Below are 26950 nucleotides of genomic sequence, written 5' to 3'. Positions count from 1 at the left end.
TTTTTCTTTGCTCTGTAATGTTCTGTTGTATGAGTACACTAGTTTATTTATTCTCCTGTTGATAAGTTTTGGGAAACTTTCCTGTTCAGGATCTTATAAGTAGAATGAATACTGTTTAGCCACCAATGCTGCTTTCCTTTTCCATGTAACTTGAGAAAATAATATTATTAATCACATTGGTAGAGAAGTAATTCTTATTCATGATACTGTTTTAATTTTTATTTATTTTTATTTTTTTACCTAGATGTTACATCTTTTTGCAACTTGCTTCAAATTGCATGTTTTAATTTTTTTTCAATTAGTTTATAATCAATATTTTTTAAATCCTCACCTGAGGATATATTTACTGATTTGAGAGAGAGAGAGAGAGAGAGAGAGAGAAAGAGAGAGAGAGAGACATCAATGTGAGAAAAACATCAATAGGTTGCTTCCACTATGTGCCCAGACTGAGGTTTGAATTTACAACTTTTGTTGCATGGGACGGTGTGCCAACCAGCTGAGCCACTGGCCAGGGCTCGGTATGTGTTTTGATTTTAAGATATGCCTTAACCTCATTTTCATATCCAATATTCAGACAATTTCAGATGTTGGAAATTGTTTACATCAAATTGGTAAAAAAAGTTTCTATCATAGGGACTTTTTCTATTCTCACTTTTATAAAGAATATCCACTCATCTCTTTCCATCCATGAGTAGACATCAGGTGAAGTATCTGTACTGCCCAAGCACGAAGTACGTGGGCCATATAGTCCAGCAAGGTAATATTAATGGTATAATTAATTTTTTGGTCATTAATTTAGATTGAATACCAGTATGGTTTAGTTTATCTGAATATTTTTGGAAATATTTTTTCCATGTAGGGCAAGTTTTATTCTTATTTATTACTATTTTTTGAAAGGTGATGAAGATAATACCAATTTCTCAAAAGAATCACTCAGCCTTACAGAAACTCAACACAAAGCGGAAACAGAGAACAGAGACTGCAGAAAGTTATTTTTGGAAGGTGATAATCACCTGGCAGAAGAGGCACAGAATGAACATCAACCAAATGTAAATGATAAACTTATAATATGATTATGTTAAGGTGAAATATTAGTATTTAGTTAAGTTTCATTACTTTTGTCCAGAAGAATGTTTTCAATATGATATTTAAATGCTTTTTGCTGACATGTCACTGTCCCACAATAAAGAAAACCTTGGATAAAAAAAAAAAAAAATTACTTCTAAACTCATTATCCTAAAACAAGAAAGTGTACTGATTTTACAATGAACACATTTTGTTTAATTTTATAGTAGATATATTACTTTCCATGCTGATATTTTCTTCGTTATATATGTTAAAGTCTGAGGAATGTGTGTATAGTCATTAAAAACAATGAAAATAATTACTTAAAATAGCAAATTTTTTATTCTTAAAGTTTAAAATTTAAGCTTTCTAGGGAAAAATACTCCCATTTCTCTTGGAAGTTAAGCTAATAATAAATACCATATAAGGACTGGAGTTTCTATTATTCTTGATACCTGTAACTTCTAATATAAAAATGGATTTTATATTTGTAGTGTTCTAGAAATTTTTACTTATAAAAGGTGAAATTTAACAAATCTGATGTTTAAAAGACACAAAGACAAGAAATAGTAAGTTCAGATGATATTTGAGAAAATGACATTGTAGAAAATAATACTATCTTTTAATGTTCAATTTTTAGTGTTCTCATTTAGATATGGATTTAAAATACCTGTATTTATTTTTAAAAAGGTTAAGTTGGTTTGGATTTTCCCCCGTATTTTCAGATTGAACAGGAAGCATCACAGGACCTGATTTTAATAGAAGATTATGACTCATTAATAGAAAAGATGAGCAACTGGAACTTTCAAATTTTTGAACTTGTAGAAGAGATGGGAGAGAAATCAGGAAGGATCCTTAGTCAGGTTTGTTTCCAATCCCTACTTTTTAAATTACAAGTGAATATTTTGAATCTTTATGAAAAGCAAATCTAAAAATGTAAAGTACTGGTTTGGGCAGAAATTCAACATTTTTTAATTGAATTATTGTTTTCAAAAATAAAGTTTTCAGTAGAAAAATTGAAAACATATAATAAATGATAAGTAGTTTAATTGTTCATAATAATGGAATTTTACTAAAATAATTAACTTTATATTGAATCGTGAGGTTGAAGAGGAAAAAAAGGTGATCTGGTTCTAACCATGGAAACTGGTGCTTTTTTTTTTTCACCTACCCTCTCTATCTTTTACTCAAAACCAACTAGTTCATTTCTTGCTACAACCGTGGAAAAATACTTTCATTTTGCTACCCAAACTCAAGGTTGTCCCTGATGGGTTCACACAACAGCATCAGATTAAGCTTCCCAAAGTATCACTCTCATTAACTCCAAAGAATCTTATTTATGAAATATAAGAACATAAGGATAAATTATATGGAAGGTATATAAGTTAATTTCATTGAAGTCTTTAGGGGGACAACACCGTGTTAAATATATTTTTCTGACTTCTTTTAACACTTAGGACTAGAACAGAATAGAATTCATATACCCTTCAATAAATTATGACAAAAAACTAAACTGAAGAATGGAAAAATTTTGAACTAGAACATGATATGGAAATCTTTCTTTGGTTTTCATGGGCTTTAAGGTGATGTCTTTTTTTTTTTTTTTTTTTTTTTGATGCTTTGAAAAGAATTTATTGTAGGGAAGTTTTTAATAAATTATTAACTTAAAGAAATATACATGGTTAATATTCCTAAATGCATATCACAGAAACATATTATATTCAACTACAAATGGAATTCTGATTTTTAAAGTGAACTTTATTTTAATTGACATTTAGGTTATGTATACCCTATTTCAAGACACTGGTTTATTGGAAATATTTAAAATTCCCACTCTACAATTCATGAACTATTTTCGTGCATTAGAAAATGGCTATCGAGACATTCCTTGTAAGTATTAACATACTTTATTTTTAAGTGCAAATAATACTGGTTTTGAAACTATTATTATTCTTCCCTTCAAATAACTCCTAAGTATTTTTAATTTACATGTTTGGAAAAGTTTTAAATAGAGATTTAAGAAAAAAATTTGTATCCTACTAGCTAGTTAACCTACCACTGTTAACATTTTGATATATATTCTTGAGGACTTTTTTCATATATATACATATATATATATTTCATGAAGTAAATCATAATATAGGCACCTATATATAATCTTTTACTTATTACATTATATATACATCTTTCTAGGTTAATATTAACTGAGTGCCTAATCTTTTAAAATGTATAGTAGTATTAAGTCAAGAGTTTAAAAAGTATGGGCTTTAAAATGTTTAAAATTTACCCATAGAATTTCTGTTTTTATCAGTATCCTGATTTATGAATAATTTATAATTATTAAAATTAAATTTGGCTATTTGATTTTATGGTACAATCATTTGAATTTCATAGTACAAAAAGATAGTTTTCTTTATGTGTGATACATTCTACACTTTACCTTAATTTGACATATTTTAGGAAAATAAAACTATGTAAATAGACAAAATTATTAAATTGGCATAACTCAATAATGATGCTTAATATAATGTGAGTTACATATACTATAATTTGCACTTAAAAAGTGGCTAAATTTTTTAAATGGAATAAAGAACTACTTTAAGATGGACTTCAAGAAAAGGGGAATGGAAAGAGGTGGTAAGGAGTATTCATTGTCAGCTCCAATTAGGATGTATTGTTTTAAAAAAAAACCAAAGTATCTGGATCTAACTTTTATAGTTTCTAAGGTTGTAAATGGGAATAACAGTAGTACTTACCCTATAGGTAGTGATAATATATGTAAAGCACATATCAAAATTCATGGGACACAGTACATGGTCAATAAAAGATGGTGATTATTTATGATAATTAAGCCCCTAGTACATTGAATCATGTTCTATAGCCTTAACACTTAGTATTGTATCATTTGCCCATTCTACATGGTAGCTACTTATTAAATATTGGTTGAAGTATTGAATTTTTATTGTTAGCTATGATTATAATCATTAGATTAACAAAGATTATCTCATTTAATCTTTGTGGAAAAGGTTGTATTATCTACTGTTCACAGGTGAGAAGTAAAAATTCAGAAGGATCTTTCCCAAGATCATAAAATTATAAACAGCAAAACTGGGTTTTACTTGTAGGTCTTGCCTTTTCACATAGTGACATTTCAGAAAACCAGTGTTTTATTTATCATGTACTATGTATTAGACACTGTTCTGAATCTGTTCATATACCATTTAACATTTAATCCTTATAGTAGACCAGAGAAATAAGTAGCATCTATGTGTGTGTGTGTGTGTGTGTGTTGGTCAGGGGGTGTTCAAATGTCCAGAATTTTAAATGTTCTATTTGCCATGTGCAAAAAATTTTGTGTTCAAACATAGGTCTCCATAATTCAGTCACTATTCACAAAATATTTAAGCTACAACCTTAAATATATTTTGCAATGCCTTTCAATTAGCTCTGGTTACCCTGCCTTTTCTTTGACCCCTTTACTGTTTTCATAGTATAAGTTTTTAAAAGAACTTTTTAACACATCAAGAGGCTTTAAAAAATAAGATGACACCTTCACCTCCTAACCCCTGCCCCCCTCCCAGAGCTGTCAGCACGTGCTCTCTCTATGAGTCTGTCTCTATTTTGCTTGTTAATTCAGTTTATTCATTAGATTCCACATGAGTGAAATACGGATCGAGCAAAAAGGAAAAAGGACTCATGGAAATGGACAACAGTGTAGTGATTTCAGGGGAGGAGGGTATAAGGGGGATAAACGGTAATGGAAAAAATACAATAAAAAAACTAATAAATATTGAGTGTAATAATAAATACTATTGTCAGAAAAAAAAAAGATGAAACAAAGTTGTGGGAAATTATTCTAAGTCATACAATTTATATATGAGGATGACTAAATATTATAGTACTTCTTAAAATGTCTATGGTAAATATAAAAGAATGATCATTTTTATAAAACATTTTTGGTGACTTTAGATCACAATCGTATACACGCCACAGATGTCCTACATGCAGTTTGGTATCTGACAACACGGCCAATTCCTGGCTTACAGCACATCCACAATAATCATGGAACAGGAAATGAAACAGGTACTTCCTTCTACAATTCTTTTTAATTAATAGGAGTAATAAATCAAGTTATCTCATTTCCTTACCTCTCCTTTAAAATTTTTCATTAAGTCCCCCAGCTGGTGTTGCTCAGCCTACGAACTGAAAGGTTGCTGGCCAGGTCCCCAGTTGAGGGTGTGCGAGAGGCAGCCAATCGATGTTTCTCTCACACATCTGTTTCTCTCCCTCCCTCCACTCTCTTTAAAAAAAATAATAAATAAAAAACCTGAAATTTTTTTCATTAAGTAACCTTTGGTACATACAAAGGACTATGTAAATTTTGATGCATAAAAAATGACATGCAAATTAGGAAACCTACTACCCATCTTAAGAGCTAGGTTAAGATCTAGTACTGCTAGATCTACCAAGTGTCTTTTCTGTGTCCCATTCTGGTGATACCGCCATTGAGGTCACCATTATCCTGAATATTATAATCATTTCTTTGCTTTCTTCTTTCAATTCTTGGTTTTTTGTTTTATGTAAATTTATTTTCCATGTAAATTTAAAATATGTAATATTCCCATTGAAACAGGACATGTTTAAAAGCCTCACATAAGTATTTAAACTTAACTCTCAAATTTTATACCCAAAAAAGTTGAGTTCTGTTCCTCCTCATCAGCGTAATCATCTGTGCAAATATAATGAATTATAACATTCATGGTTCTCTTATTCTTGTTTATAAGAGGGGAGAAATACTTTAATAACATGGGAACAGACAGACATGCACACAGACAGAATTTGCCCAGTTACAAATGCCTGAGAAATATTACCATACTAATCAGTATACCTGTTATAGACTTAGTCACTGCTTTACATTCTTTGTACTTGAGTCTAAGTACTGCCATTACTTGTTTGATGAAATTGCCTAATGTTCATTTTTGTCTAATATTTATATTTTACTCTTTCCTAGTGCTCTTCCTTCCTTCCTGTAGTTCTGTGCTTCTATCAAAGGTCATTTTCTTTAGCTCTTTTGTCTGTATATTCTTTATTTTGTCTTAGATGAATTATTTTCATAATTCAGTACCTGTAATGATGCCATTCCATTCTGATTTTCATAGTTTCTGTTGACAAATTGCCATAAATCTTATTTCTCCTTAAAACTAATGTGTTCCTTTTCTCTTTGCTATTGATGTTTATCATTTTGACTATATGTACTCAGGTGATTTTCTTTGTGTTCATCCTGCTTGGTGTCCAGTGAACTTATTGACTGTTTGGTGTTTTATCATGCTCTTTAAAATTGCAATCTCTGACCATTCATTGCTCAATGCCAGTTTTTATGGATTTGTTATAACAATATCACTCTTCCAGTACCCAAATCATTGTTAGCTTCCTACTGCTGCTATAAGAAATTTCTACAGACCGGTGGCTTAAAACAATACAAATATATTATCTTACAATTTTGGAAGTCAAAGGTCCAAAATAAGTCCAGCTGGGCTAAGATCAAGGTGCCAGCAAGAGTGTTTTCCTCCTAGAGTCTCTACTAGAGAATTCATTTCTTTGCCTCCCTCATCTTCCAGAAGCCACCCGCATCCCATGGCTCATGGCCCCTTCTCCAAAGAAAGCAGAGCTTAACATCCTCGAGAGTCTATCTGACTCTACCTTTTCATCCTTCCAAGGCATTAGCAAAAAGTGGGCCAGCTACAAACTTGGCTTTCTGTCTGGAGTACACCATTGTGACAGTTAATCTACTACTGTTAGTATCTTTTGCAGTTTAGATAGGTTGAGAATTTCCCAAATTATCAAGTCCTCATTCTTTTTGGCTGAACAGTTCTCCCTTGATCTCCCTTTCCTCTCACATTTTACTACAACCAGTAAGAAACCAGGCCATATATATCTAGTATTCGTAGAAGACAATGCTTTGGGAAACCAAGTAGCTGTTGAAATGGAAAATTATGGTGAAAACAAAGACTGCTAAGACTAAGGGATGTGCCGCTTTATTCTCAGTGCATTGGAGAACCAACAGAAATGATGACACCAAAAGCACAAGCAACAAAAACAAAAATCAGTTAAGTGGGTCTATATCAAACTAAAAAGCTTCTGCACATCATGGGAAACAATTAAAAATAAAGGCAAGCTACAGAATGGGAGGAAAATATTTGCACACTATGTATTGGATAATATCCAAAATACCTAAAGAACTCACATAATTTCATAACAAAAAAATCTGATTAAAAAATGGTCAGAGGAACTAAATAGGACATTTTTCAAAGGAAGACTGACATCACTAATCATCAGGGAAATGCAAATCAAAACTGCAATGAGGTATCTATCACCTAACACTTGTTAGGGTGGTTAATACATTGTTTTAAGTCCATGTGTATAAATAAAGTCTTTCTTAGTAAGTAAACCAATAAGATAATCACATTACCTATGGGGATTCCCCTCCTTAGCCTCATTGTGAGGTTATATGTGTAATGCTGATTTCACTTTGCTTGTTCCTCAGAGTCTGGTGGTAGAATTAACCCTGGGCAAATTACTTACATTTCTTCGAGGAGCTGCTCAATCCCAGATGAAAGCTATGGTTGCCTGTCTTCAAACATTCCTGCATTGGAATTGATGGCTTTATATGTGGCAGCTGCCATGCATGACTACGATCACCCAGGGCGGACAAATGCATTTCTAGTGGCCACAAATGCCCCTCAGGTAGGAAATACTTTTTCAGAAAGTTTAAAGAGTGATCCTAAAATTTTACAACCATGCTGTTATAGCTTTTTGTAAACGATTGTTCACTTGAATCACATGGTCATCCCATCAACATTGAATTGGATATTAACACACGGCATTGATATGATGTGTGCTGAAGAATTAGGGGGAAAATCTCCAACTAGAAAACAGAATGTTCATGAAAGTGACTCATTGTTTTATGAAATTCTGGAGTTCTTGCTTTCAATATTTTTGTCTTCAATCAAGTTGGTAAGACTTACTCTTCTAATGAATGGTAAGGTCCTTTGTCTGGCTAAAAGCTACAATGATGGACAGCTGTTATTTTTGTTGTCTTCCTTTTCCTCTAAGACATGCCTCAATAACCAGGCCCTAAATCTTTTAACTCTGAATATATTAGTATGTGTAAAAATTCTTCTAGTACCACCTTATTTTTGTATCTAGTACAACTGAAAAGGTGCAAGATTCCTTTATGGTCACATTTGCATAAGAGGTAGGAATTCCCAAAGGATGCATACGGCAATTGTAATAGTTTTATGCATTAGGACTTGGAACCAACTACTTGTTCTAAATAGAATGTAGTGTGAGTGTTTGTTTAGGCTGGTGATTCCTGTATATTTTTTATATTTTTAACTGTGTGCCTTACAGAGTGAATAGTAAATGACTGCCGAATTCATCTTTTTCACTTTATCATTCTGTATTTAAACCTCAGTTCTGATCCTTTCATCTTCTGTAACCATTTTGTGTTCTTTTTTCTCACTTTTATCCCTTTCACACATTCTCACTTTAAAATATAGGTGACTATAGATTCTTTAGTATGAATAAGAGTAGGATTTGTGGAGGTGCAGGGGGAATGTTGTGTGATTCGTTTTCTCCAGTGAGACTTGATTAATGACTCATGATTTCCACAGGTACCCAATTAAAAAATAAATTTCACCCTAGATATTAATATTTGTTCTCTTTCAAAGAATTGCTTTAGGAGAAATTACCCACTAAGGAGCACACATTCCCTCATTTGCAGTACCATTCTGCAAGAATCAATGTCCATTCTCTCTAGCCTAATACTTCATTTTTGCAAATCATCTGGTGATTCATATACCTGGGCAGTAGTGGCACAATGGGAAAAGCACTGGTCTTGGGATCAATGATTTCTGGTTACCCACTTGTTAGTTCTGTTACCTGAGGCAAATCATCCTTATCTTTCTGAACCTCAAAATATGTACCTGATATGATTAACGGTAAAAGGAGATAACATATGGAAAGTTTTCTACCGTTTTATGTATTTGAGAACCTCCTAAACTAGATAATCATGTAGACAGAAATTACTCACTGTTTTTTTCCACTCTGCTTTTCTTCTGTCTTTTTTAGCTTTGAGTGCAGGTGAGTCAGACTTGTTTATTACTTTTCCTTCGAGGATATTAAAAGTGAGTGAATTCTAGAGTTAACTCTCATGTACAGAGAATTTAAAAATACTGACACATGAATATAATTTATAAAGTTATATACTCAAAACTGTTGCTCTAATCAAAACACAACATTGAAGTCTGGACATAAGATCAATAATCATGCGTTATTTCTAACTTCTTGTTAAGAACGGTCAATAGATGAAGTTGTGGGAAGCTCTGGAATGGAAAGGAAGTTGATTAGATTTTAGCTATTGAAAAGGTATAGCCTTTACCTTGTTCTCAACATACAGCAGCCAAGTGTTTAAATCTGAGTTACATCACCTTTTATTCTGAATCCTCAAGTGGCATTCACCACATTGTAGAAAGTCATTACAGTAGCTCAGAAAAATCCTACAGGAATTAGACCCCAGTAATTCTCCTTTTTCTTACTCAGTGTTAGCCTCCCTGGCCTCCTTGCTGTTTTCTCCTACATCCTAGGCACACTCGCTGCGAGCCTTTTCACTTTCTGTCTTTCTGCCCAGAGTGTTCTTCCCCAGTGCCAATGTAGCTCACTTTGTCACCTCCTTCCATCTAGTTTCAGAAGCCCCTTCCCGGCACTCATTATGTTCCTTCCTTGCTTTATTTTTTCCATAGCAATGATCATTTAGTATACTCTGTATTTTGTTTATTTATTATATGTCTCTCCTCAGTGGAATGTAAGTTTCCATGAAGTCAGGGATTTTTGTCTCTTTTATTCCCTAATACCTACACCAGTACACTTCACATACTGAAGGCATTCTGTAAATATTTGTTGAATGCTGAAGGATGCCTGCTTCCTTTGCTCTATAGAACTGCTAGGTTGTCTGAAGTGTACTCAGTTCTTCCCAAAGTAATGAAATTCTCAACACCTTTGTCAGCCTAGAGCCTGTGAGTTAAGGACTCTTTTGTGAAAGCCTGAAGCTCAGTGTGTGTATTAGGCAATAAAGTAGGTTCTCTCATCTTGGGAAGCTCAGTGGGTCTATCTGGCCACAATTAGTAAATATTATTGCTCCAGTGTGTTATAAAAAGTGACAATAGTGTATAATACCACGAACAGAATCAAGTATTCCTCTTCATTCTCGTGATAAAGAAAGTATGCTGGGAAGACAACAGAAGGATTATTTTGAATCCTTGCCATGAAAGAAGGTAAAATATTTAGTCAAGTTTAAACTGGAGGGATATCAGCATTGGAATTCTGAGATTTCTGAGCTATTTCCAAATGAAAAGTTGACTGAAAGATGGAGATTATTGCTTGAGGTATTGGTTTATAGAATATTTTAATGAGATTTAGGGTAAAAGGAAATAAAATTTCAAGTTGGGATTTGTAAATCTGAGACAATCATAAATATATTTTGTCCTTCAAAATATGGATCGAGATGTGACTAACAAGATGCACTTGTCTCCTTGCTCCTGATAAAATGGCAGTAAGGGATGAAGCTTGTGACAACAGAGAAGAATAGTTGGGAGGGTGCTATCAGCAATAGATTAAAGAATTTGATACTATATCTAGAAAATGAAAAACATATGGATGAATATTGAGACATGAAAGTATCCTAGTAGGGGCTACAGACTAAGCGGAACCCTAGAGGGGCTCCAGATGCCTTTGGCCCTGCCTGCCTGCGCACAGACACTGGAGTGGGCGTGCACACACGCAGCCCATACACAGAGGCACACCCCCTAACATGTATACCACAGAACTTGAAGCATAGCTACTGCAGCCCTGCTTTTATCTCCAGGCAGAAAACTCATCTTTTAGATATTGAAGGAAACTGCCAGGAGAGAATTCCTGGTGTGGGTATTAGTATTACACAGTAAATTCTTCTCATTCTGGAAACTGAACAGCCAGCACCCAGTCTGGTAATTCTAAAGCAAAACATGCTAAATAACAAGCACCATCCACATTCACAGAGTTCCTACTCATCCTTCCCAATTAAAGAATAGACTCAGCAATAAAACATACACAAGAGCAGAAGAAGAAAGTCACACTTGCAATCTAGAATTTATTTCTTTTTATATCAGTGGATAACTAAGGATCTCAAGACATAAAACATTAATCAGGAGCTTGGAAAGAAAAGGCTAAAATGTATAGAATTAACTCAATACAGGGAGAAAATGATATTCTGGGGAATAGAAAACCACTGAATTTTTTTTTAAGTTCTCAAAAAGAATTGGAGAAACACTGCATCCATAAGAATAGGGAACTATGAAAAAGAAAACATCACAGAATCAGTTAAACACTGTTAGAAACTAAAAATATTACTGCAGAAATTTTTTTGAAAAATCAATATAAGCATTGGAAGTAAAATCAGGCCACTTCTCCTAGAATACAGATTAAAACGATAAAGAGATGGAAAGTATAGAGAAGGAAAAAATAGGCATAAGGGTCTAGGTTAAGATCTGACTATTGGAAATTCCTGAAATAGCTGAGTTTTTGGATTGAAGGGGCTCATCAAATGCCAGAGAAGTTGAATGGGGGGGGGGGGGGGGGCTAAAAACCTACACATAGTATGTAATGATAAAATTTCAAAACTGAGACTCAAAAAAAAACAGCAACTTATTTCTGAGAGGATGAAAACAACACACTTACAAAAGAATAAAAATCCAACTGGCATATTTTAGCAACAATGAATGCTAGATGATACTGGAATAAAGTCTAAAATTCCAAGGGAATTCATTTACTTATTTATTCCTTTAACAATACTGGGCGCATACTGTGGAAGAGGTACTATTCTAGGCATTATTAATGAATAAAATGGACCAAAAAATTTCTGCCCCCATGAAACTTATCATTCTAGTAAAGCCAGAAAAACAAATTGTGTGTATAAGAGATAGGGAGGAGATAATTATGATGTAAGTGAAAGGAAAAGTAACACTGGGCAAAGAGTTAAGGAGTGCTAGCACAGAAAGATTATTTTTAAGTTAAGATTTCTGTATCTAGTTGAGCTACTGTGGAGCTTTAAGAGCAAAATAAAGAGAACCTCAGATATGCAAAGATTTTAAAAACCATGTCCCATCCATCCTAAGAAAGTTACCTTAAAAATGTGTTCCAGCAAAACAAAGGTGGTAACTAAGACAAAGAGTCTTAAAGACATAGGATTACCAGAATTTTAGAACAAACCCAGAACTCCAGGGTAAAGAACCCCAAGATGACAGCTCTTCACCAAAAGTGTTTTGTTTTCTGTAACATCTGATTTACTTACTACCTTTATTGGATTGCTTAAAAGTCAGGAATATTATTTCTTTTAATGAAAACAATCTTTCTTAATCCAAGACTTTTCACTTTTAAAAAGTATTCTCTTTTAATCTTATGACTCTGATCTAGAGATTTTTAAATGTTTCCTTGTGTTTCAAAAGAGGACATTAGTTCAGATTTTTCTGACTCTTTCTTTGGTAAGTCTTTCATATGTCTGATTGGTTTTCTCTTTTTGCTCATATTTATTGAAAAGTATTATTTGTTAAGATTGATTCTATCAGAGTTCCTATTAAACTCCTCTTCAAATCTGACTCAAAAAGAAGGTGAAAAGAAACGTTCATAAATCTCATTTGCTTTGCCAAATTAGAGATGGATTTGTCTATGAAGAGAAATAAGGGGATCCATAGCTAGAGAAAGCAGATACTGCCACTAAATTAGCTGGGGCACGTCTTCCTTCTCTAGTTATCACAGGGCCCTCAGTGAAAGCCCGCTGAGGCTTCACCATCTGTTCTACCTGGAGTATTCCCCCCCCCCCCCCCCACTAAGTTTAAGCTTGGCTTATTTCTCTCTGTGCAGTCATCCAGTATCTTCCTAAAGGAGACATGACATTGGCCTCCTACTTACCACTCCTTGATTGTTTCTTGCCTCCACTCAGCTATCAAGTAGTTTATCAAGAGTCCCACTGGGTGACTCCTTCCACTTATCCTCCTGGTGAGTTTTTCCTTCTTATGCATGACTTAGTTGGCCTTTCCTCGGTTCATCCCCACTTTTACCGTGTCTTTGAGATTTCCAGTGTGGTAATTATATCTGGATTCTAATATCAATTCAGACTTTTTGCCCCTATTTTATATTTCTCTGGTAATTTCAAAGGGTAATTTGGATGGTGAAGGAATTCTGAACTTACTCATTTCCTTTACTGATCTTGCTAGATGAGAGTTTATTAAGTCAGCTAGCTCTACGGGACACACATTAATTGGGCTTTATTGAGCTGGGAGTTTGATGACTTCTTCCTGAGCAGACTAAGCTATTCTCAAAGTATATCAATCTTCATCATATTTGAGCATGAATTAGTCAAGTGAGGCGGTCCAGAAAAGATCGAGGCGGAAGCAGCGTCAACAGCAGCAACAACAGCCATCTGCCTTCACCTGTACCAAGTGCGGCAGGGATTGTCACTCCCGAATCGGACTGCACAGCCATTCTCGGCGGTGCAGATAGACTCTCAGGAAGCTACGCCATCGTCTCTCGAGACGGACGGCTGCCGACGACGACGAGTCAAGTGACTATTAAATGTAAGTTGATCCTATAGGGGGTTATCAAAACGTATTCTTTCCTTTTGAGGGTTGTGAGGTTTAGAAGTTGTAATAAGGTGAGTTTGAAATGCCTTTTTTGGAGATATAATTGACGTACAACCTTGTATAAGTTTAAGGTATATAGTGTAGTCATTTGATACACATATAACATGATTACCACTGTAGCAATAGCTAACACCTCTATCATGTCACATATTTATTGTGTGTGTGTGTATTGAGAACATTTTAGATCTAGTCTTAGCAACTTCCAAATACATAATACAGTGTTGTTAACTATAATCTAATACTGTATATTAGAGTCCCAGAAGTTAAGGATCCTATAACTGGAAGTCTGTACCCTTCACCCATCTTCTCCCCAATTCCCCTACCTCCTGGCCCCAGGCAACCAGCCATTCTACTTTGTTTCTGTGAGTTCAGCTTATTTAGATTCCGCATATAAGGGATATCATACAGTATTTGTCCTTCTCTGACTTATTTCACTTGGCATAATGCTCTCAAGGTCCACATTGCAATGGCAGGATTTCTTTATCATGGCTGTATGATATTTTATTGTCTCATATATATACCACATCTTCTCTATCCATTCTTTGTTGATGAGCAATCATTTGTCGATAAGAAGTTAGATTGTTTCCAAACTTTATATAACCCATTGCAAAGTTTAAATCATATCATTGCTTACACAAAATCAAATGGTGTAAAAAAGAAAAAACAATCAAATGGTGTTAAGTTCAATGCATAAATCTAGGCTACAGCTAATTTTCACAAATAATACATAAAACTAATTAAGCTCTCAGAATTTGTATTTTAACAGAGGCTGCATTCTGTTTTTATCGCTCTTTCTTTCCCATGAGACAGGAAGCCCTATGAAAACATCCCCAGCCTTTAGCACTGGCTGTGCATATTCTTTTAATAATTAGTGTGCTTATTCAAATTGGTTCCTAGCAGGGCAAAAAATCTTACTCCTTTTATGTTCAAAGCACAGATATGCCTACAGAACATAGAAAAATATGTTATATCTGTAGTATTAAAATTTCAGGGGTGAGTGATTAGAACAAATTCTCTTAAGTTTTCTCTAAGAAGTTCCATTAGGGGGGCAATAGTGAAAGAAAGGTTGACTTAACACTACGCAAACCTTGAGAGTAAAATCTGACACGGACAGAAAAACCACAGGGTAGTCTCTAACACAGATGTAAAAACCTTAAATAATTTTATCAAACCTAATCTAGTAATATTTTAAAAGAATAACCATGAGCTCATATGCTCCTGGCTGGCGGTTTGCCTGACTCTGCAGACTGAATAAATGCCTCGCTTTGCTCTTCAAAAAAAAAAAAAAGAATAACCATGAACCAGGAGTGCAAGATAGATTTAACAGAAAAATTAATGAAATTCTCACCTTAACAGATTAAAATTTTAAGTTACTGCATCTCAATGACTAGAAAAAACATTTTATAAAACTCAATATTGATTCCTAATAAAAGCACTTAGCAAAGTAGGAATAAAAGAGAACTTTCTTAATCCGATAAAGGGCATCACTAAAAAAAACTTCAAATCACCACGTGCTTAGTAGTGAATTACTGAGGACTTTCTCTTTGATATGAATAACAAGACAAGTATATCTGCTATTCAAGACAACACTAGAGATTCTAGCTAGTATAATAAGGCAAGAAAAAGAATTGAAAAGAACAAGGACTAATAAGAAACAAAACTATTATTAATCTTAGATAATGATTGTACAGGTTGAAAAAATTTTAAATCTTCAAGTAAATTATTAAAATGAGAAATTTTAGCAATATTCCTAGGTATAAGGTTCAATATGTAAAAGTAGTTATACTTTCAAATACCAGCTGCTAATAATTAGAGAATTCAATTATTTTTTAAGATAGCATTAATTATTAATAGCATCCAAAAATATAAAGTACCTAGAAATAAATCTAACAAAAAATGTGCAAGATTTTGTGGGGAAATTAAAAATATTTATTTATATACATTAAAAAAATAAATGAAGAGCCATGACCAGTGTGGCTCGGTTGGTTGGGTGTTGTCCAGTGAAGCAAAGGGTCGCTGATTTGATTCCCAGTCAGGGCCTGGGTTGCAGGTTTGGTCCAGTTGGGATGCATATATGCGGGGCAACTGATAAATGTTTCTCTTCCTCTCCTTTCTTTCCCTCCCTTTAAAACTAAATAAATAAATGAAAAGATAATCCATGGTTACAGAGTGCATCAATATTTTAAGGTAGTCATTTCCTCTTAAATTGATTTATTTATAAATTCAGTGCAGCCAACAATCAAAATCTCAGAAGGCAAGGATTTTTTTTTTAAATAGGAAAGAAAAATACTAACCATAAAAGAGACTATTGATGAATTGCACTACATTAAATTTAAGAACTTCCATGACACATTAAGAATGTTAATTAAGAAGGTGCCGTGGTTGGTGTGGCTCAGTTGGTTGGAGTGTCATCTCATAAACCAAAAGGTCACGGGTTGAATTCCTGGTCAGGGCATATGCCTGGGATGTGGTTCTGTCCCAGTTGGGGTGTATGGGAGAGGCAGCCAATTGGATGTTTCTCTCTCACATCACTGTATCTCTCCCTCCCTTCTCCTGTCTCTAAAGTTGTTAAGTATGTCCTCAGGTGAGGATTAGAAACACACAAACACACACAAAATAAATAAGTAAATAAAGTTAAGGAGGCTAGCCACAGAGTGGAAGGGAGGAGTATATGCAATACACATAGACTACAAAAGACTCAAAACTAGAATATATACAGAATTCCTAAACATCAGTAAGAAAAAAATAGACAACTCAATTTTAAAATGGACAAAGGCTAGAACAGGCATTAACAACATAGAATGGTTACTTGTTGTTTGGATTTCCTATCTTCATTAGTAATCAGGAAAATGCTAATTAAAACCAACATGAGATATCATTATGCACCCAACAATTTGGCAAAAATTTAAGTCAGGTAATACCAAGTGTTGATCAGGAGCAAAGAGACTTGTGCTGCTTAAGACAGTTTGGGATTATCCAGTAAAGTTAAAGATCTACATGCTCCACAGTTTCCTATATCTACTCCTATGTACGTATGTATCCTATACAAATGCAAGTACCAGGGCACATATACAAGATTATTCACAGTAGTATAATATGATAGAGTACATGTTCATAATAGACATAACTTAAAAACAACCCACATCAACATGCAGCATGATGGATAGTATTGTGCCGTATAACCACACAATGGAATAAACACAGCAATGACAATGTGTACTGGGTGAAGGGGGTCCAAGGTACCAACTTCCATATAAGCCCTGGGGTATCATGTACATCGTGGCAACTACAGTTAATAATATTTTATGGCATATTTGAAAGCTCTAAGAGTATATCTTAAAAGTTCTCATCACAAGAAAAAAGAAATCTATAACTATGTAAGGTGATGGATGTTAACTAGACTTACTCTGGTGACCATTTCTCAATATATACAAATATTGAATGTTGTACATCTGAAACTAATATAATGTTGTATACTGATTACACCTCAATAAAAAATAAACAAAATGGAAAAAAAAACAATGTTTTACAAAAAAGCAATTCCCAAAGTTGATTCCTTGTATGTAATGTCCAAAAATAGGCAAAACTAAACTACTGAATGTATTGTTTAGGGATGCATACTTTTGTGGGGAGGAAGGAGGTTTGTTATCAGAAAGGTGTTAAAAGAAAGCTCCTAGTAAGTCAGCAATGTTGTTATTTTTGACAGTACCATTGGCTCCATGAGTATTTGCTCTGTAACTATTTGTCAAACTGTAGTATTCAAGTTTTATCATTTTTTGCATACATGTTATATTCTACAATAAAATTACTGTACTTTTAAAACTCCTTAACTTTTAGAAGTGGAAGAGGCTTTAAAAATTCTATAATCCAGTGATTTAAAAAATCTGTATCCCTAAGTCCTAGAGGACTAAAGATCCTCCACTGGAGTGGGTTGGAGGAAAAGTGAATAGCTTGATATGACTTGAACCAGAGGATTTGTGCTTTTACCTGTTTCATACTTCTTACTCCTCAGAGAAGGAAAACTCTGACTCCAAAAAACCTCCGCTGCCTTGCGGCATACCTCTTCTGGGGAAAGGCTAAGGGAGTAAACCCCGACAGAAAATCCGGAGCCGGAGTCCCTAAGGCGGTTTGACGTTGTAGTCAACACCGGCAACTCCTGCGGCGCACCTGAAGCCAAGCTGTATCGACTCCGTCTTTCCCTTGGACCCTTCAGCTGCGAAGAGAGGGGGGGTCTGCTGCATGGGCAACAGCAGACCCTCCATATCACCCTGCCCAGGCTCTGTAGCTTCAGCTCCACTGGAGAGGACACTCCAGCGTCATCACAAGATGTCGATTCAACACGGGAGGAGACAGATGCCGTGTCACTCCCGAGTCGGACTGCACAGCCATTCTCGGCGGTGCAGATAGACACTTAAGAAGCTACACCATCGTCTCTCGAGACGGACGGCTGCCGACGACGACGACGACGACTTCTTACTCCCAGGCACCGGGTCAAGATGGAAGTGTAGGGCGTGTCCTTCTCAGACACGTGGGTCTGACTCAGCCGAGACTTCCGCCTTGATTCCATGCTAGTTAAAAAAGAGAAATGTATCCCTGAGGACTTTATTAACATAAGCTTTATCTGAGAAGATTTATTTACTTAATGAAGCAGACCTCAAGTATCAGCTTTTCATCTCTTGGGAAGCAGCATGGTGTCTGCAGAGATGCCCTTGCACTGACTAGCCTTCATGCTGGAATGGAGTGCCTTACCTTGCACTTTGGTCTACTCATTTATCAAATTATCACAACCCTTAACAGAGTTAAAATACAATACCTGACATATAGTAGTTACTCACTGTTTATACTCTTTCAACCTGATCCTAATTTTATTTTTAAAAGTTTAATATTGTTGACATGCCTACATCAATTTTCTTATTCCTTTCTAGGCAGTTTTATACAACGACAGATCTGTTCTGGAAAATCATCATGCTGCATCAGCTTGGAATCTGTATCTTTCTAGCCCAGAATACAACTTCCTTCTTAATCTTGATCACGTGGAATTCAAGCGCTTTCGCTTTTTAGTCATTGAAGCAATCCTTGCCACAGATCTTAAAAAGCATTTTGATTTCCTTGCTGAATTCAATGCCAAGGTTTGTTATGCAAATTAATGACTGATATCAAAAAATGGAAGTTATTGTTGGTGTTACTAATAAAAGTAATATTTAATATGAAGTTAGAATTAATCATACTCATGAAGTCATAATAAATATCTCCTATAGGAATGCATATGCTAATATTTTTTTTGAATTAAGTATTTTTATTATAATAACATCCTAAATACTATTGCCTGCTACATTTCCTCTCTGACATAGACTTGAATTGCCATAACTTTCACACAGTGACAAGTCAGTTATGTCAAAAGCTTTTAAGGGCAGATTTGAGAAAGTTGTGCACAGTGCCAAGGCAGGCGTTCTATGAAATTAAAGATGTTCTTCTAAGAAACCAGTTACGCTTACTTCGCCACACCTATTATACCTTCTTTATATTAGTGTTTGGCTGGAATGGGAGAGACATACTCACCACTCTTCCACTTGAGAATATGCACTCATTGACCAACTATTTTTGGGGTTGCCAATGACTGTGTGCAGTCATTGCACTAACAAAGAATAAGGAAAGAACAGGCAGGAGTCCCTGTCCTTAGTGAAAAGAGTGTAATCAGAGTGAATTCTGTGCGTCAGACATTTGCATGAAAAAATGCTGTAGATTCCTGAGGAAAGGATGCCCCCTCTTGTGCTGGCAGGAATCTGTTGTTTTCTTGATGAGTTTGTAACATAAAGGAAGATGTACCTTCAGGGTAGAGGAACTGGTAACAAAGGTATACTAGATTTAACCCCCTGGAAGGAGATATATGTGTGTGTGTGTGTGTGTGTGTGTGTTTATATATATGTATGTGTGTGTATGTTGCTATTGTGATATTAATGAAATGCATATAAAATTCAGTGGGAAATCACTGTGCCTTTAAAATTACTTTATAGTCGTGTAGCTCTTTTAACTTTTTATTTACTAATAAAAATTCGTTTAAGTGCATAAGTCAGAATAATAGAGGTTTTATATGCAAAAGATTATCTAACCCAATAGTATTTTTAAATCTGCGTTCCTCAGAGACTTCTATTCTGCAATCTCTTAGGAAAGTGCCACATGAGAGAAGCTCTAGACCTGCTACAGTTTCCATCAAAAGAGCCCTCCTTTAAGTGTGTTCTGTAGTGGTGATCTGCATAAATTTTCCTTTGACAAAAGAGTTTGGGCCAAAAACACTGCCATCACACTAAAAGATTCAAAACCCACTGATGTGGCCCAATTCACTTCATGTTTTACAAAAAGAAATTTGAGTTCTTTACAAAGGCAAAGTGATTTGCCTAATAATTACCATTTATGTAAACACAACATTAGCATTTATTTAGCACTTACTATGAACTAGAGATTTTCATTTGTTAGCCTTCAAGGCAGTATAGCTAGATTGGTAGTACTTTTTCTGTTTTATAGGTGAGGAAAGTTAGACTCAAGGAGATTAAGCATTTTTTCCAGTGTTACACAATAAATTAGTAAATCATTCTGGGTCAGGATTTAAAACCATAAGGGATCAGTTTCTAAGACTTGTGTTCTTTCAACTATATCATGTTTGCCTTTCACAGGTAGAGGCAACTCTTTAGATCCTTAAGTATTTTTTTGAGGTAGAAAGGTATTATTCTTACATGATTTGTTGACATTTTGCATATACATGTATTTATATATTATATTGTATATTAATAGCATATATATGTGCTGCAGATGGAGACGGGGCCCAGGTTCTTGGTGACCCTGAACAATGAATTGAACAGACTCCACAGACAGGGTTAAGCAAAGCAAGGAAGACTTATTAAGAAAAGTACACTTCCCAAGATATGGGAGCGGGCCACCCCTGCTAGAGGAAGTGGCCCCTTCCCCCAAGAGGGTGCAGGCTTTACAGGGGGCTGGTTTTTTCTGAATCCCTTTGTTTCATTTGGTGGGCTTTTAAAGGGCATGCACAAGTGGTTATGTAACCTTTAAGATTTTGCTCATGCGATTTCCCACAATCCTCCTTGATTATCAGAGGGGTGTCAAACTGCAATGCTAATTGACTATAATAGCATGATAATGAAGCAAGGTGAAACAGCAGCCAGCTTCTGCTAGGGTGCTACAAGGCATTTCTTGGTAACCAATATGCTGGATGCAGGGTGATGACAATGTGGTGTCTCAGGGCTTCCCCATCCCTATTCTGTCTCCTGCCTCATACACAAATAACAATTCGCTGTGGTAATCACAAATATTGAAGCCCATGGTTTGTTATGTTTTTATAGTCTCTGCTTCCATTGAAACAAAATTACAATATTTCAAATTTAAGGGAAACTTAACAGTAGAGGTCTGTGTTATGGCCCAAACCAATTAAAAGAAGCATTTACTGAAATTCCTTCCTGTCATTTGGATGGGAAAGTTTAAGATAATTTGGTAGAAACAACAGAACTCTTGTGCCCTCAGAACCTAAAATAATTGTTTTTCCAAAACAGGCCAATGATGTAAATAGTAATGGTATAGAATGGAGTAATGAAAATGATCGCCTCTTAGTATGCCAGGTGTGCATCAAACTGGCAGATATAAATGGCCCAGCAAAAGTTCGGAACTTGCATTTGAAATGGACAGAAGGCATTGTCAATGAATTTTATGAGCAGGTAAGATGAAACACGAGATTGGTGGGATTTTTAAGAGTTGCCATCTGAAAACACTACTTTTTGGGATTTGGTTAGCTCCATTAAATGTTTGAAATCTGAGTTACTTTGATAAAAAATGTTTAGAAATTGTTTTTATTTGTTCTGGTCTTAGTATATTCTCTGTTCTTTTTGCCTTTGGTGCTAAAATTTAAAAGAAAATTTAGCTTATAGCAAGCCTATCTGGAGTGGGTTGAATGTACTCTTGAGGTGAAGCTAGATTACATTATGATTCCAAGGTACCTTTCAACCCTGATGGCCTATAGCCTATGAAAATTTATTTCTGAATAACATTTTTAATTGATTCGGGTTATACATTATTATATTTAAAGAATGTCAACCCATTTTCAACTCTGCTATAAAAAGACTGCCTTAGAAACATCAACTGGCTAAAAGTCCTAGCAGAAGATAAATTAAAGGGCTAGAAATGGAGACAAAGTAGGTGCTTACTGGTTTTCAAGGCTTCAAAGATATAAACATACTCTTTTCTCATGTGTTTTAAAATCTTGTCTTTAAAAATAATCCTGCCATTTTTGCAGAATCTTTATCATTTTTGAGATCCAGTTTTGAGGCTCTCCACAGTGTAGAAGCACACTGATTTCATCACAGACCTAACATTTCATCATCTCCAGAACATCAGACACATCTTCTTGACTATGGAATTGCATCCCTTGGGAATCCTTACTGACCCTAATAATCCGAAAAGATCAGGCTGTCTACCAGATGAGGCCTCTGTGGCAGGGCTTTCTTACCATGAGTTGCCACTCCAGGAGGAGTGATGAAACTGAGTGTGTGCATCGTGCACACTGACCTGTTATACCTTTCACACCCACATTGTATTAAATGACCGCTGACTGTGCAGTGCCTCCCCTACCACCTTAGCGACAGGTCCCAGCACAGTAATGCATACTCTGCTGTTTATAAGTTACAAAATTCCACACTATGTGATCATGCAAACAGGTAAGTATCCCAAGATTAATATTTTACTATTCTGATACATTTGAACTAAATTATTTGTAATTTTGGGTAATATAGGGTTATAAATATTTACCTGATTTGTAGATTGCAGTAATCAGTTTGTATAGTTTCATCCTCATTCTCAAAGATACGAAGCCTGCCTTTGGCTTTACTTTGTGTTCACAAAAGAATTTTATACTCAAGAAAATGCCATCTTTATGTGATTTGTACAGTGGTAGTTATTAAAAAGTATTAGAATATGTCAGGTTTAGGAAACTCACTAATTCAGTGAAAAAACATTTGAAAAGTTCATTTAGACCCAGTTTATAATTAATTATTTTTAAAGTAGATAGAGTTCATTCTTGTTGAGCAAACTTGGAAGCCATCCTGGCTCCTCCTCTTTACCAGCAATGTGACCTTGGTTGGGTAGGTTACTTAACCTCTATGTGCTTCAGTTTCCCCTTGATAAAACAGGAATATTGACGGTACCTACCACATAATTTGTTAAATCCTCACAGCAACCTTAATATGTAAAGTCTTAGAAAAGTTCCTGGCCCATAAGTGCTCCATAAATGTTAGCTTTTATAATTCCCAACCTATCACTAAAAATCATAATATTTCAGACAATTTCACTTAATCTTTCTATGTTTCATTATTCACATGTCAAGGGAGAAAAATGACACCCTAGCATAGAGTTACCATGAAGGTTAAATGTACTAATCTATATGAAAGTCCTAGTTAACCCTCATCAAAACTATTGTATTTCCTCTCAGCCTGGCTATGCTATTAAATATCTTTGAGATATGGAGGCAAAATTCTAACCTTGCCCATCTTTTTATCACTGTACTTATGCTAGCTTTATATTCCTATACCTCAGTGCCATGGGCTTAGAAAAGCCAAACTTCTATCAAGAAAAAAAAAAAAAGCACCAAACCTATGAAATTGTAGCATGCTATCTGCAAACCCAACTGGTTTAAAAAAAAACATTAATAGTTTTTTTCCTCATAGAAGATAAGTCATATAAGATTTTACATCATGGGACAGTTAATCACTAGGACAGTGTCTGCTGGTTTCCTCAGGGGTATGTGACTCATCTTGCCTGCACAATTCATGCATTGTGGAGAGTATTCATTCCCCATCAGTTCAGACACTAAGAACCAAAACATTAATAGTACCATTTGGAGAATGCTCAACACAGTGCTAAACATTTCATATGATACTGCTTTTTATCTTCATAGTAACCCTGTGGATTCTTATTAAAATTTTACACATGAATTGGGTGTAGAGCTTACCCAACACCCTGTAGGTGGTAGGTGGCAAAAGTATGTTTAACAGCCATGCCTGTCTCATCTCAAATTGTGCTCACTAGAACCCTAGAGACCACAGTGAGCGGGTACCTCAGGGCAGGCAGCTGGGGCTCTGGGCCCACAGCTGCACCTCAACCATGGTAGCTCTCCTTCTTTCTGTTTTACATATTAGTTTTTTGTTTTTAATTTAGATTCCTGGAAGGGGGAGGGCGTTGAAAAGCATTTGCAAAACTCACTCTGTACATTTGAGGTACCACCACCACAACAAAAATGTTTCCATTCTACACTCTCCCCTTAGAGCAAAGAGAATCTATATTTGATATTAAGGAATACTGCAGGTTGCTAGTAAATTTGCTAATACTTATTTTAAAGAAATATATTTTTTCTTGTTAACTAAGTATCAACCATACTAGTTGAATGTGAGACTCAAGTCTGGTTTAGGATTTCTCAAATATTAGAGAAATTCTTACAGTTGAAATAATAGAGTAATAATTAGATTCACTGACGCTTCCTTGTAAAAATTTACAAACTATGCTTATTTTTAAAAACCTCAAGATAATTTAACAGCAAATCTTAGGGGTTACTCTCTCAACAGTTAAACGTGTACTTTTCTTTTTTAAATGATCAGGGAGATGAAGAAGCAAATCTTGGTTTGCCCATCAGCCCCTTCATGGATCGTTCTTCTCCTCAACTAGCAAAGCTCCAAGAGTCCTTTATCACTCACATAGTGGGTCCCCTGTGCAACTCCTATGATGCTGCTGGTCTGCTCCCGGGTCAGTGGATAGAAGCAGAAGAGGATGATGATACTGAAAGTTGTTATGATGAAGATGGGGAAGAATTAGATACAGACGATGAAGAAATAGAAGACAATCTAAATCTCAGTAAGAACATAGGGATACTATTGAGTTAATGTTATTAACTGAAAATGTCTGTTTGATTTAGATTTGGATCTTTGTTTATAAGATACAGATTCAGTAATCTCATCTTGAATAACTACTACATAAATGTTCAGATTGAGTAGTATCAGTTTGAGTAACTATTGTGGGCTGAGTTCCCATGCTAATGCTGCATTCATAGTTAAAGGAGCATCTCTGGAGGTGTTTCCTCCAACCACTGCTCTTCAGCAGTCTGTACCTGTGCATGTGTGATAGGGCTGTCACCATACCTGAACATGTGTGAGGTGGGTGGGTCCTACTGGCTGGTCCTCCTTCACCTCACTCCACCCTTCACCACCTGTTAATCTGCTATTCCTGTAGACTTTAGAATTGGGTCAAAACAGTCGGGAAAACTGACTATAAAAGGAGAACCAAGTTTTGTGGCATTATGGATTTTAATTATGAAACTGTAGGGATACGGTTTTCCATGTAAGGCAATGAGTATAAATGGAAAATGAAAAACATGTTACCTTTGTAGCTGTAAATAAATCGATTATTTGCTCTTTAAATTAGAATTTAAATATATAGTTATTTTTTTTTGTTTTCCAAGCATGCTATACATCAGAACAGATAACTATCAAGAACTCCATTCCCCTACCCCCAACAAAGTTGTATTCAGGATTAGCACAGTGAAGAGTAACCTCATGCCATTACTATCTGAGTATCATCTTGGGAAAGTTGATTGCCTTCTAAAAATTTATACCCACCGAAATGGTGATGTGTTTAATGTTAATACATAAAAATACTAAAAAGGTTGGTTTTACCTTTATTATTTGAAATTTCAGTACCATCACTCCCCACCCCAGTCTTCCCTAATCTCCTCTGCTTCATTTTATCCATAATATTGAATACAGTAGTCCCTTGCTATATCGTGGTTCACTTATTGCGGCTCACTGTACCACGGGATTTTAAAAAATATTATATTTAATAATTTATCGTGGATTTGTCGCTGGATCGCTGTATACTTGTCGCTGGTACTGTATACTTATGTTGTTAAAGTTACGTAGGTTTAAGAGTGTAGAATAAATGTAAGGTTCCTACTTCATGGGGTGGGGTGGTCTGGAACGTAATACCCACGATAAGTGAGGGATCACTGCACTTAACGCCATCTGAAATGCTTGTGTTTTGCTTCTTTATTTGCTTATCTAGGTTTCACGATGCAGTGATTATTTTTATCTTATTTATCACTATGATCTCAGTGCTTAGGCAAGTGCCTAGAATATGATAGTCACTAAGATATTTATTGAATGAATAAATGAATCATATTGTGATTAAAATACTTATATTTTTAATTTCACAGAACCACAGAGAAGGAAAGGCAGACGGCGAATATTTTGTCAGCTAATGCATCAACTCACTGAAAACCATAAGATATGGAAGGAAATCATAGAGGAAGAAGAGAAAGGTAACGCTGATGGGAATAAACTGCAGGTGGAGAATTCTTCCTTACCTCAAGCAGATGAGATTCAGGTCATTGAAGAAGCAGATGAAGAAGAGGAAGAGAGACAGTTTGAATAAAACAAAAGACATATTGAAGAAGCCCCGAGGGCTGTGCCAGTGTCGGAAATCAATGCCTAGTGTTCAGTGTGCTGACTTCCAGCTGACCATTCCCAAGTGGACAGGCCTTCATACTGTGAGAGGATCCCGCTGTGCCGGGCCGGTTCCCGCTCTTATGCACTTTCACCACAGAGCTAGAAAATTATTCTTAGCTTGGCTTCACTTGACTGATGTCACAAAGCCCTTAATACCTTTGCTGGTATATAAATACTTTGTCATGATACTGCTTTGCTGAGTAGAAAGCACTGATTCTTCACAAGGGGTAGCTTTAACTAAAAGCTAAGTGACTTACTTCGGTTTCCAGAGTGGCCAGAACTTTTTGCTTTCATGAAAACGTGATTCCTGTTGTATTTCCAAATGTGTCCTTTATAATTTTTTTTTGGGGGGGGGGGGGAATCTGTGCCTATCTAAAAAGGAATCCAGTGTCTCCTTTCTGAGGGATATGTTTGATGCAATACACTGTTGAGTGCTCCTCTCCCAGCTAGGACTGAATGACCTTTGTTATATTTAACAAAATCCAAGCGCATCAATTTCTGATGCTTTTTACAGTTGTGTATTATTTACTATGCGTGTTTTATTTCTGCTCAGAGTATTCAGATTTGCCCTGGATGTCAGAAGTCTGAATGCCAGTCTTT

At 35.4% G+C, this 26950-nt stretch overlaps 1 protein-coding gene across 1 annotated transcript in view; it reads left to right on the top strand.

Moving 5' to 3' along the window:
- PDE3B (phosphodiesterase 3B) overlaps positions 1 to 26685 on the top strand; it is a 155573-nt gene extending 128888 nt beyond the window's left edge. Inside the window, exons 8-16 of the mRNA XM_090263746.1 lie at positions 898 to 1049; positions 1791 to 1928; positions 2844 to 2955; positions 5035 to 5148; positions 7610 to 7809; positions 18725 to 18928; positions 21362 to 21523; positions 24452 to 24704; positions 26059 to 26685. Of these exons, the coding sequence (XP_090119872.1) occupies positions 898 to 1049; positions 1791 to 1928; positions 2844 to 2955; positions 5035 to 5148; positions 7610 to 7809; positions 18725 to 18928; positions 21362 to 21523; positions 24452 to 24704; positions 26059 to 26276 (1553 nt within the window). The 3' untranslated portion in view covers positions 26277 to 26685. The remainder of the gene's footprint in view (positions 1 to 897; positions 1050 to 1790; positions 1929 to 2843; positions 2956 to 5034; positions 5149 to 7609; positions 7810 to 18724; positions 18929 to 21361; positions 21524 to 24451; positions 24705 to 26058) is intronic.
- The last annotated feature ends 265 nt before the right edge of the window (positions 26686 to 26950 follow it).

Source organism: Furipterus horrens, unplaced genomic scaffold, assembly GCF_987537825.1.
Source record: "Furipterus horrens unplaced genomic scaffold, mFurHor1.1.pri manual_scaffold_2, whole genome shotgun sequence".
In the NCBI taxonomy this organism is placed as follows: Eukaryota; Metazoa; Chordata; class Mammalia; order Chiroptera; family Furipteridae; genus Furipterus; species Furipterus horrens.
The sequence above is the reverse complement of the archived record's forward strand: the minus strand, read 5'-3'. Positions and strand labels throughout refer to the sequence as shown.